This window comes from Polypterus senegalus, chromosome 12 (genome assembly GCF_016835505.1).
Source record: "Polypterus senegalus isolate Bchr_013 chromosome 12, ASM1683550v1, whole genome shotgun sequence".
In the NCBI taxonomy this organism is placed as follows: Eukaryota; Metazoa; Chordata; class Cladistia; order Polypteriformes; family Polypteridae; genus Polypterus; species Polypterus senegalus.
In genome coordinates, this window is record NC_053165.1 from 126,519,189 (window position 1) to 126,531,623 (window position 12,435).

Here is a 12,435-nt window from a genome sequence, read left to right on the forward strand (position 1 = left end):
TCGTATACTGAGATAGAGGAAAAGGTCCTTAGAACCACTTCCAGTTGCACAGTGTTTCTCAAATATCGTATCTTTTAATTTCTCATCATAACTAACTGATAATATTAATACACAATCATTTCTCTATTTATAATCTAACTTTGTTAAAATATTGTCGCACTTAGGGAGTTCAAACTGAGGTTGAATTTTTTCAGGGTTACATATGCATTATTAGATTACATGCAAAGTAAAAAGTTAGTCACCTAAAAACAACAGTATTATAATATTTGTTGCAATAAATTGTTATAGGTAAACTGCATTTAGCTAAATTTAATTATGATAATGATGGCAGAAATAAAAATTAAATGTATTACCAGGAACGCGACGGGACGTAGCAGCTTATTGTTCCCATTACATCTTTATATTTACGTGGCATGTTCAATGTTTATACGTTATTGTTAAACTGATGATGTATAAATTAAAATAGTTATTGAAAGAATATGCATTATATTGAATCGTTTGTAATATCGTGTACACATTTCTCTTTCCATGATACAAAAAATTCAGAGAGTTGTTTAAATAAAATACCCCAGTTGTATAATTTTTCTCAAATTTCATATCTGTTTGCCTTTTATCATGACAAATATCTATACAAAATTTTAATCATCTATCTGTAATTGTATCCACACGTTACTTGAAAATTTGTAAAAGTATTCAGTTAAAGTACCATTTCTGGTTACCATTAGTGCCCCAAAAGTTAATCTCATTCCTTATTTTTGATAAAAAGCATTTGCTCAAAATCTCAATGACCTATGTCAAAGTGTTTTTGAGTTATCGTGTTTAAACACAGACACAGATATATTATTTAAAAAATGGTATTTTCTGACTATTTTCTGGTATTTTCTGACTAAAACATAAAGATTCATCAAAATCTCAAGGCTGAAATTTTTCATGATTCCTAAACTTTCTCTGTACTGTGTATACAAGAAAGTAAAAATTCCTCAAACTGTGCAAAATCTGGGAATGGTAGTTTTTTTCATTAGCATTGAGAATACAGGTAGTGCCCAGGTTACGGACATCCGACCTACGACTTACGAACGGGGCCGCAGCTGCGACGCATGCTCCTCAGTAACTACCCGCCTTTGGCCACACCGTGTTCGTTCTTGGTGGGCGGACTCTGCAGGCAGCATACTGTAGTGGAGGTGACTGTGAGGTGGGCTGGTGATGAACTGCCCTTAACTGCCCCCATTCATTCTCAATAGCAAGCCTGCTTGTACTGTTATGTACATAGCAGGAAGTTGTCTCTGGTCAGTACATCAGATGTGTTAACAACTGGTGCCTTCCTGCTGTGATAGCGTGTACAGTGCTGTGCAGAAGAGCTCATCTTAACCTTTTTGTCTGCACCCTTCAAGAATGTCTCTGAAATACAAATCTGATGCAAGTGCTGGCGATATAGTAAAGATGAGAAAAAGCATCACTATGGGAAAAAAAAAGTAGAAATAATAATAAGGTCAGAGAGAGGTGAAACTCCATCATTCATTGGCAGAGCACTTGGTTACAGTCGGTCAACAATAGCATTTAGTAAAATAATGTACCTGTTCCAACTTACATACAAGTTCAACTTAAGTACAAACCTACATTCCCAATCTCGTACATAACGCAGGGACTGCCTGTAGTTTACTCTTAATACTTTTTTTTTTTTTTTTCCATATTGGTCAAACTGATTACCTACACCTCTGCAGTTAATTGACAGTTAATTTACAACATGGTACAGTACACACGTGTGAGACACACCCAGAGTGTGAGACACAACCTGCTGCGCGTGAGACACACCCACACCCCCCCACCCGCACACCTGCGTGCGCATGAGAGAGAGAGAGAGAGAGAGAGAGACACACACACACACACACACACGAGAGAGAGAGAGTGAGAGTGTGTGTGTCTCTCTGTCTCTCTCTCTCTCTCTCTCTCTTTTGCGTGCGTGTCTGTCTCTCTCTTTCTGTTTCTGTCGCGTGTGGGTGCGTCTGTCTCTGTTTCACTCGTGCATGGGTGCGTGTGCGTCTTTCTCTCTCGCGCTTGGGTGCATGTGTGTCTGTCTCTTTCGCGCGCCTGTCTGTCTGTCTGATGCACGTGCGGGTGCTTGTGTGTCTGTCTCTCGTGCGTGCGTGCATGTGTGTGTGTGTCTGTCTCTGTCTGGCGCGTGGGCATCTGTCTGGCTGTCTCTCTCTCTCACTTGCATCTGTCTGTCTCTCTCTCTCTCTCACTTGCATCTGTCTGTCTGTCTGGCGCGCGCGGGTGCCTGTTTGTCTGTCTCTCTCTCACGCGTCTGTCTCTCTCTCGCGTGGGTGCGTGTGCGTCTCTGTCTCTCTCTCTCTCTCTCTCTCTCTCCCTCTCGCGCAGGTGCGTGTGTGTCTCTGTCTCTCTCTCTCGCGCGCGCGGGTGCGTGTGTGTCTGTCTCGCTCTCTCGTGTGCGTGTGTGTGTGTGTGTGTGTGTGTGTGTGTGTGTGCGTGTGAGAGAGAGAGAGAGAGAGACGGATCCGAGCATTGTTTTAACCTCGTTGCGTTTAATGACCTTTTTCTTTTGGATTTTAACCTCCACTTCTGTTTACAGCGATTGGTTCGTAGCGTGCATTGTTGCAATGTTACTTTTCTTGGTGGTTTATTAAATTACGGATTTTTCAAATGATCATTTTTTCCCTTTGCTTAAAACTCATTAAAAAAAAAAGTGATTTTTAGCGAGCGGTTCGTAGCACTATAGCACAAACTCTTACAGTGTTAATTTTCTATGTTGTTCAAGGTTTTCTCAGTGTTATTCAATGTTTTTACATTTAGCTTACTATTACGCTGTGTATTCTATGATATTAACTATATTTGTGCTTAAAAATCTTTAAAAAAATATATATTTACATACAGTTCGTATGGTCTGGAATGGATTAATTGTATTTACATACAATCCTATGGGGGTAATTACTTTGGTTCACGACCAAATCGGTTTACGACCAGAGTTTTGGAACGAATTATGGTCATGAACCGAGGTTCCACTGTATGTAATTTACTGGTCGAGTGGGTGAGTCTTAATTATAAACTAGCAAAATACCCGCGCTTCGCAGCGGAGAAGTAGTGTGTTAAAGAAGTTATGAAAAAGAAAAGCAAACATTTTAAAAATAATGTAAGATGATTGTTAATGTAATTGTTTTGTTATTGATATGAGTGTTGTTGTCATATCTGTATATATATACATATATATTTATATATATCTGTGTGTGTATTTTTGTAGAATGACATTTACAGAAGATCTTGAAAAGACTTTTCCTCAGTTTTCTTTGTTTAGTTGGATTACTTTAATCTCTGTATTGTTGAAACGGAGATGAAATAACCATTTATTAAAAATGTTACAAAAACCACATGCTTTCAAAGGGTGTCCTAATGTTTTCACATGACTGTATATATATGTCTATATGTGTATATATGTATGTATATGTATATATGTATATATATGTGTGTGTATATATATATATATATATATATATATGTATATGTGTGTATATAAGAGTCATCTGTATATATTCGTCATACATACATCTGCATTTGCGCACGTCAAAGGGGAACCCCAATTGTTTTAAAACGCCTTCAAAACATAGAAGAAAATAAATGCCTGTACTACTTTTAAGCACTAGAGAAAACTATCCCAAAAGTAAAAAATATTCCTGTTTATAATAAATCAAAGTAAAACACAATTCAGGGTGAAACTTTGTCTGCCTATGGCTATTTATATATTAAAAAAAAAAAAGTAATAACAACCTTGAACTTACAACTGAACAAAAACACAAAATGACTACTTAAGTGAATGATGTAAACAAGTGAAAATCATAAACCTCATCTAATAATAATATATATACTCAGATTTCACATTATTCCAATTTCAATTCAAAAGAATACATTTTCCTATAAAATTGTTTTGAAATGACAATCAACAAAAGCACTACGAAAAGCAGGAATTGATCTAATGCAGGAATGTTATTACTCATCGGGAACTGTGAACATGTTCAAGAGCAGGAGTCTCCATCCTTTTTTCCCCCTGAGAGCTGTTTTTACAAAATGAATATGGCCGAGAGCTACTCATGTTTTCTAACATTAATTCTCCTAGCTTATTTCAACCCAAACAATCTGAATAAGCTTGTTTTGCCTGAACATTTACAAAATGTTGGTGTCCACAACTCTTAAAACATCACAAAAAATATTTAGTTCACTTGCAAGTGCATGTTGTATGTCGGTATGCATTTTCTAGTGTATCCCACAGCATTGAATTAAAACATGAATGCTGTCAAAACAATGCGATTACAAAATACACAGATATTACTTATTCATTTGTCATTTTGTTACATGTTACTATTTTACTTCACAAGAGTATTCACATGTCCAGTTGCATGTGTGGTGTGTGTTTTAGTTAGTCAGATGAGTGACACTGCATGGAATCAACAAGAGAGGTGTATGGTGGAGTGTAGCCACTTAGGTTCACTCTTATGGAGTCATTTTAAATGTTCATCTGTCAGTCTTGTTCTGAACTTTGATGTCATGACATTCATGTCAGAAAAGGCAAACTCACAGAGGTATGCTGACCCAAACAAAGCAGATATTTTCAAAGCTGCTTGGTGAAGATTCTTATAGTTATCTGGCTCTATGAAGCTCCAGAAATGCTGAGAATGCTCTTGAGACTTTAACAGCACATTATTTTGAAGGTTTACTAATACATTGGATTTTATATATTATATATGTCTCTATGTCTGTCTGCTTTTCACGAGAGAACTTAAACGATTTAGATCGGGTTTTTTCTATAATTTGCTTGAATATTCCAGTTGATTTTGCAACTTCTCTCTTTGCTATATATCATAGTTCACTTGCGGTACTGATTTATTTGCGCGAATCTCAGAAACACGCAGAGGGGAGGGGCCTTCTTCACTCACTCGCCAGCTTCAGGGTGTGTACCTTAACTCCGCTTAGCTACCAAATGAGAGAATAATTTAATTCAACATTGTTTGATATTTAAAATAAAGTATTACTTCAGTCTTGAGTTTGAGTTGGATATTCTCTTAAGTGTATGCCACATTGAAAAGAGAGATTGCAATTCAGATTGTGGATCGTGATATTATTTTTTTGTAAAGATCGCCCACCCCTAATTTGACTAATCAAGTTTTCAAATTTATGTGGGATTTATTAACCCTTTGGCGAGCTACTTGGAAAGGGGTTACGAGCTACTTGTAGCTCGTGAGCTAAGCAGCTCTAGTGACCTAATAACATTATTATTCTTATTTGGCTGACACTTTTATCTAAGGTGACTTACAAAATATTAGATACAACTATAGTGTTTTTTTTTTGTAGAAGTGAAATTACTTGGTTTTGGTCACACAGTGTCAGCAGATTAACCAGTGGCACTAGGACAGAGGCGAATTGTCTTTAATTTCCCATTGTTGAAGTTGTTGTGTGATATATTTGAAAGTGTGGAGGATGCAGACCCATTTTGGTTGATTTATTATTTGCCCAAAACACGCTTTCCCTGTGCATACTCCAACCGCATAAAAGGTAATCCACTTTTCTATGCATCCCAGACATATTCATACAAGGTTTATTTTTGGCACTAAGCTGGTGCTTTGTGAACAAGAGTGGGTGTATCCATGTGTGTGTATTTTCAATGACAGATTGTGATATAGAGCCTGAAAGGTTCTCATACCTTGGAACTTTGTAATAGAATCGGATGATTTGGAAAATGAGTAAACTAACAATATGAAACCAGTAAGACATGAATTTATATACTGGTAATGAAGTTTTTGTAAACCATACTATAAATGTAAGAGGAACTTGGTTTATGAAAATGTTTAATGAATGAAGCATCACGAGTAGGGAATCCATTCTCGGGCTCCTGAAATTCCCGAACTTTTTCATTCCCGTATTCCTGGGAATGAAACTGCTGTAATTCCCGGGAAACTGAGAACGGCCAAGCTCGCATAGTGTGTAAAAATCGATCAAGAAATGACAGAGTTATAGTTGAAAATAATTAAGTGGCATGGTTTTTTGGCCCACGGTGTAGTGTGTTGCCGATTTTAATTCAGTCAACAACAGACCAGCAGCAGTCAGTCTCCTGGCTTTGACTAAGACTGAGCACAGTGGACTGGGAAGAGTCTGCACTCTGCAGCTCACGAATGCCGGGACAGGGCAGACTTCATTGTCGTCTGTCAGACAACAGCTTTGAACAGCAACTTGAAATTGCAATGTGTCAGTCTGTTGCATTCGCATTATCTGTGCCAAGAAACTTGCCATCACAGAATGATGTCAAGAAACTGGATGCTTCAGTAAAAGCTGAAATGGCGGTGTTTCAGAGCAACGGCAAGCGCAGGCGTTGTTTAGAACAAGTGTATCAGTATCTGATGACTGTGCCGCCTACTTCAGTGGAGGCAGAGCATGCTTTCTCAGCGGCTGGCGTACTCTGCACAAAGGTGCACTCTCGTCTGCACGACCGCACGCTGGACACATTGTGTTTTCTACGATCTTATTGCCGCACTAACTAGATACATGTACTTTAATGACAGCTTGAACTGCTTGTAGGTAAGGTTAGTCTTTTATTGGTGTCAACATATTGCAGTAGTTTTATTAAAAATAAGTGGTGGCGGTTCTAAAACCGTTCACATATGAGATGCCCGTGCTGTGTGTCATACCCGGGAATGATAGGTGGGATTCTCAAATTCCCGGGAATTAATTCCCTAATCACGAGGTTATGATTTGAATTTATTTTCATGTATTATCTTTCTTATTTAGCTTGATTGGCCTGAAAATGGCAAAATGCACATGTGCTCTACTCCAGAAATTACAGTTTTGTGATTACACATTATTATTTTTGCAGCTGATGTGCATCTGTTCTTCACAGGTACAGTTTCAGAGAATTCAGCAAATGAGATTAAGCCAGACCTGTACTCAGTATGGTGGATCATTGCCTAATGTCAACCAGATTGGTAATTCAAATGCAGAATTTAAGGTAAACAGTATTACACAAGCTTTAGTCATGATTAAGTACAATATATATACCATCATGCTGTATTAATTTTATATTAAACAGAATATTGTTTAACTGTTTTATGTATTTGTCTCTGTTAGGGATCATTTTCTCCAGTTCTTGACAACTCACGTAACACTAGACATCATGGACTAGTTGAGCGAGTTCCACGTGACCGAAGTAGACTCGGTTCCCCACATCGGCATCTTCCTGATAAACATGGACGCCTGATATCCTTTGAAGAAAAAAAAAATGTGTGGCCCTCTTCACCTTTGTGTCCAGGGCTTTTCTTTAATTCATAGAATCTGTGTCTTATTTCATTAGCAATGTTTTGGTTTGGGCTACCTGTTGTGGTTTTTTTTTTTTTTTAAAAGTTTGTTAGAACATTGAAAAAATAGCAAAGCTTACTAATTTGCACTTGATTCTTTCAATATAGTCTAGTTTTGAAAGTTCCTAAAGTCTACAACACTATTTGCTAACTTATTCTACATGTATGTCTCCCTGGTTCTGTTTGTTTGAAGAAAAACATCCAAATGTTTGTATGAAATTTACCCTTAGCAAGTTTCTAATTTTCCCGCTGTTTTTTTTGAACTCATTTTAAAATAACAATCTTGATCCACGGTACTAATTCCCATCGTAATTTTAAAAGCTCCAGTCATGTCTCCTCTTAATCTTCTTTTGCTTAAACTGAAAAGTGTTTTCTCACTACTCATCCCCTGCAGTCCTGAAAGCAGCCTACTTACTCTGGACTTTTAGGTCAGGCTATAAAGTAAACAAATAAAATACTGGGGTTAATATTTTGAAAGCTGTATTACTGTTCTTTATTTTAATATGTTTTGTTTCTATGAATGTAATTTGATTACATTTTTAGTGGCGTACAGTTTTTAAATTTTTTATTCTGAGTATTAAGATAAATGAGTAGCTAGGTTGCAGACCATTGTTGCTAAGTACCACTTTTGACTGACATCACGAAAGTTCTGTAATAAATTCCACTGCAGCTTCAAGAGTCCATTGATCTCTTTTTCCGATTTTTCAGCAGTGTCCATAGGGTTGAATATCTTTAAAAAAAAAAATAAAAATAAAACAAATTTTTGAGTGATTTTTGTGGGAATTTCAGTTTTCATTTTGTTGCAAATGAAGAATGCCTTCAAGTCACTGTGCTTTGTGTGCTTGAGTTGTAAAGTTCATCTTCCAGTCACCGATAATATCAAAGTTTTTCCAAGTGAACAAGTGTTCTTAGAGATTTTTGTTTTTGGTGTGTTGGTTTCATTTTAACTTGGTCTTCATCTTTATATTGAAGCAGTTAGGCGATTGACTCCTTGCAATATTTTGCTGACAAGAGTTACAACCAAGTTTAGAAAAAAAATGTTTTATCTTTTTTATCTTGTTACGGTGTGGGTCAGTTCCACGTTCCCATTTCTGTTTGGGAGACTCTTGAACTTGCCAACATCAATACTGTAACAAAATGAGCTAGGCAGATGAGGACACATACATCCAGATGAGAGGTAGGTGCAAAAGTGGCAAAGTGCTTTTATTAATAACCAGCAAAACAAATCAAAGATTCCAAATCCATTAAACCAATCCATAAAAATTCATAGTGAACGTTGAGGTTAAAATCCAATAAATAAACCCATAAAAATTTGTTTAAAACATGGCAGGAATCTTCTAACAATCTTGGTGCTCTGTGCTTCCCTTTAAAACTTGCATCTCCTCAGCTTACCCTGCTCAGGTCTTGCAGCATGGAGAGATATCATTCAAAAGGCGCAGACAACCTTCTGATCTGCTTTTGTCCCTGCCTTCCATCCAATTACAGGGCACTGCTGAGCCTCCACCACTTCGATTCCCACTGCCATCCCAAGGCCTTTTGGGGTGTTTGGTGTGGGTCTCTGGTCTGGAGTATTGGTAGTTGCTTCTCCTCCCTGGCTGCACAACAAGAGTGACCCTCGGCCACCTCAAGCACCAGCCACACACTCATTTCTGTGGGCTCCATTCCCGTTCTCCTGCTTCATTCTGTTTAGTGCCAGCTGCCCTTCTTCTCCATCTGATAACCTGCATGCTTTCTTTCATTTCTATCTGTCCCCATTAATGCCATGCAGGCTCCTTTTAAACTGTTCTCTCTAGTTGGGTGCCGGTGTGACAAGCCGCTCCACACGAGGTACAAATGAGGTTCCAACCAATCCGCCTTCTACCCCACATGTATATTGTACGATCGGCCAAGCACCCCAATTAACAACTGAATGAAACATGCTTGTGCACACCCGCACCTGATTCTGAGCTTGCATGCTACATGGGGCATGATTTATTTGTTTAAAAAGTACCCTACACCCCGGAACACCTATGACAGATTTAAAGAAGAACATTTTTTGTTATTGCTGAAGGCATCTCCAGGTTTACTGCTTTTAATGTCGGAGCAGTGCTTTCTAACACGTGGTGCCAGAAGTCAACCTGGGAGGACTTATATGGGGAAAAAGAATGGGTGGTAGGTCCATTTTGAAATCCCATTTTGTGTTTTCATAACTGGCATGAGAAGTGTCAGTTTCACAGTTAATGAATGTATTTTGTGTAGTGTAGTAGTTTGTGGTGTTTTGCTGTCTCACACCTCTTATAGACTGGGTTTAAAACCCAGCCCAGAAACTCTGTAAATTTCCGTGCTCTCCTTATGTCTGCTTACATTTTCCTCCTACATCCCTGTGCTTTTAAGCTGAATTATTAAGTATGTAAGTGGGCGTGTGCAACTTGTGATTAGGGTTGTGTGGTATACTAGTACTGGAAAAGTATCAAAAAAAAACAATTTAAAACAGTGCACAACCAGCATTTCAGAATTTTTGTTATTGAAAGTAAGTGTCAGCTTTCCTCTCACTTCATCCACCTACCTCATTTCCTTGATGACCTCTGTTCTGTATACTTAACAAAATGATGTCACATGCTTTGACGCATTCAGCATATCAGGCCTATCAGGCCTATCCATTGCTTCAACATGATTGTGACTTCATGGGACCGTCCTTTCTCTCTTATCAAGAGGAAAACTAAGAGACTGGATGGAGTAAGACCCTGGGGGTTCGGAGTTTATTTTATTTGCTTCCCAATTCTTTTGGCACAGTACTGACACCTGAAAGCTGGTATCAATAGCAAAGTCAAAATTTTAGTACCGATTCAGCACTCTTGTGAATGAGTAGTGTGGTAATCAAGTAGGTTCCTGCATTGTTTCCAGTAATTTCCCCCATAGGATTGTATGTAAACACAATTAATCCGTTCCAGACCGTATGCGCTGTATGTAAATACAGTGGAACCTCGGTTCACGAACGTCCCGGTTCACGTACGACTCGGTTCACGACCAAAAAGCTCGCCAAACTTTTGCCTCGGTTCACAACCACACACTCGGTATACGAACAAGCCAGTTTCCCTTGCCTGCCTGAGCTGAGAGAGAGAGCGAGCGAGCACGTGCCTGCTGGGGAGGGGGAGGAGGAGATTGCTGCACGTGTTTGCCTGCCTATCTGCAGGCTGTACGTGCTAGCGCACCATCCCCCCCACCACAGGCAGCCTGAGAGAAAAAGAAAGAGAGAGAGAAAGCGAGCAAGCCCCTGCTGCAAGAGCTCTGTTCATTGTTCTCCTTCCATTGGCTTCTAAGCAAGTGAAGAGTGGTGAGAAGAAAATTTTGAAGAAAATTGAAATCGAAGTAAAGAAAGAAATTACAAGAGGTGGAAAAACTGTTTACCAGTTTACTTATTTACCAATTTGAGAGCCCTCGTGCTTTCAAGCAGCATAATGTAAACAAAGCCAGACTGCCAGCAAACATGAAGGGTTGGGTCACAAGAACTTTGTTTTTGGAATGGCTGCATGAGGCTTTCACTCCCACCAGCTAAAAGCACCAGAAACCCAAGAAATCACAAGAGAGAAAACACCTGAAGGAAAACACTTCATGCCAGAACTTGACCCATGCAAGGTTAGTTTTCTTGGTGGTTTTTGTATTACGGATTTTTCAAAAGTTAATTTTTCAGTTCATAACGTGATTTGTTGCAAATGTTTGCTTTTTTCCTTGTGCTTAAAACTCATGAAAGTGTTTACAAATGGAGTTTTTCATAGCGCGATTAGGTGCAATGTTACCTTTCTCTTTTTTCAAATGTTCCTTTTTTTCCGCTGTGCTTAAAACTCATTTTATAAAAAGTGTTTACAGCGATCAAGCTTTAAGTTTAATAGCGTGATCTCCTGCAATCTTACTTTTTTGGTTGCTTGTGAGTTGGTTTTTAAATGCACTTCGGATTTGGTCGATGTTCCTTTTTTTTCTGCTGTGCTTAAAACTCATTTTTAAAAAAAAAAAAAAAAAATGCTGCGCGAGCACCTGCTACAGAGAGATTAGAGAGCACGAGTGAGCAAGCGCAGAGAGAGAGAGCACGCAGCTGACATGGAAGGGATGGGGGGGGATAGGGGGGTGTGTGTGTGTGCACGCGCTCGTGCTACAGAGAGAGAGAGAGCGCGTGAGCGAGCCAGCTCCTGTAGCTGAGCAGGGAGCCTGGGTGTTTTGTGTCAGTGTTATTCAATGTTTTTACATTAGTTTACTATTACACTGTGCATTCGATGGTGTAATTAACTATATTTGTGCTTAATCTTTATATATATTTACATTTTTACATACAGTTTGTACGGTCTGGAACGGATTAATTGTATTTACATACAAATAGTTAATTATACCATAAAATGCACAGTGTAATAGTAAACTAAAAGTAAAAACATTGAATAACACTGAGAAAACACTGAAAAGAGAAAACTAACATTGCAAGAGTTCACGCTGTAGCCTTACGAACCGCTCTCTGTAAACACTTTTTTAATGAATTTTAAACACAGGGAAAAAAATGAACATTTGAAAAATCTGTAATTTATGCAAAAACTAACCATAAACGACCAAGAAAATGAACCTTGCATGAGTCGAGTTCTATCATGAAGGAAGTGAGGAGGAACTGGGTGGAGAGGAGATTACAGTTTTGACGTAAAGTCGGTGAAGATGCGGGTTTGCTGCATGCTCCCATCTCGCTTACCATAACCTTCGTAATGTTACCGATGTGCACGACAGTGAGGCACTACAATGGAGCAAATGGATGGTGCAAAAAGTGCCAAGTACTTTTATTAAAATCAACAAAACAACAATCAAAAATTAAGTCCAAATTAAAGTGCAGTGCTTTCAGAATCCTTCAATAAATAAATGATCCCATAAAAACAGAAGTGAAGTGGAGGTTAAAATCCAATAGAAAAAAGTCTGCATTAAATACGAAATTAAAACAATGCTCGAAGCATCTCTTTAAAAACAAGCCCGGTGCATTCTTTAAGTGCCTTCTTTCACTGCCTTCTCGCTCTTGCTCGCTCTCTCACTCTCTCTCACTTTCTCTCTCTGGCACTCGCTGCACAGGGAGAGACTG

The 12,435-nt window shown here is 38.5% G+C and overlaps 1 protein-coding gene across 1 annotated transcript in view; it reads left to right on the top strand.

Annotated features, from left to right (window-relative positions):
* The window catches only part of crtc3 (CREB regulated transcription coactivator 3), a 218,072-nt gene that overhangs the window by 42,655 nt on the left and 162,982 nt on the right, over positions 1-12,435 (top strand). Inside the window, exons 2-3 of the mRNA XM_039773390.1 lie at positions 6,899-7,006; positions 7,126-7,254. Of these exons, the coding sequence (XP_039629324.1) occupies positions 6,899-7,006; positions 7,126-7,254 (237 nt within the window). The remainder of the gene's footprint in view (positions 1-6,898; positions 7,007-7,125; positions 7,255-12,435) is intronic.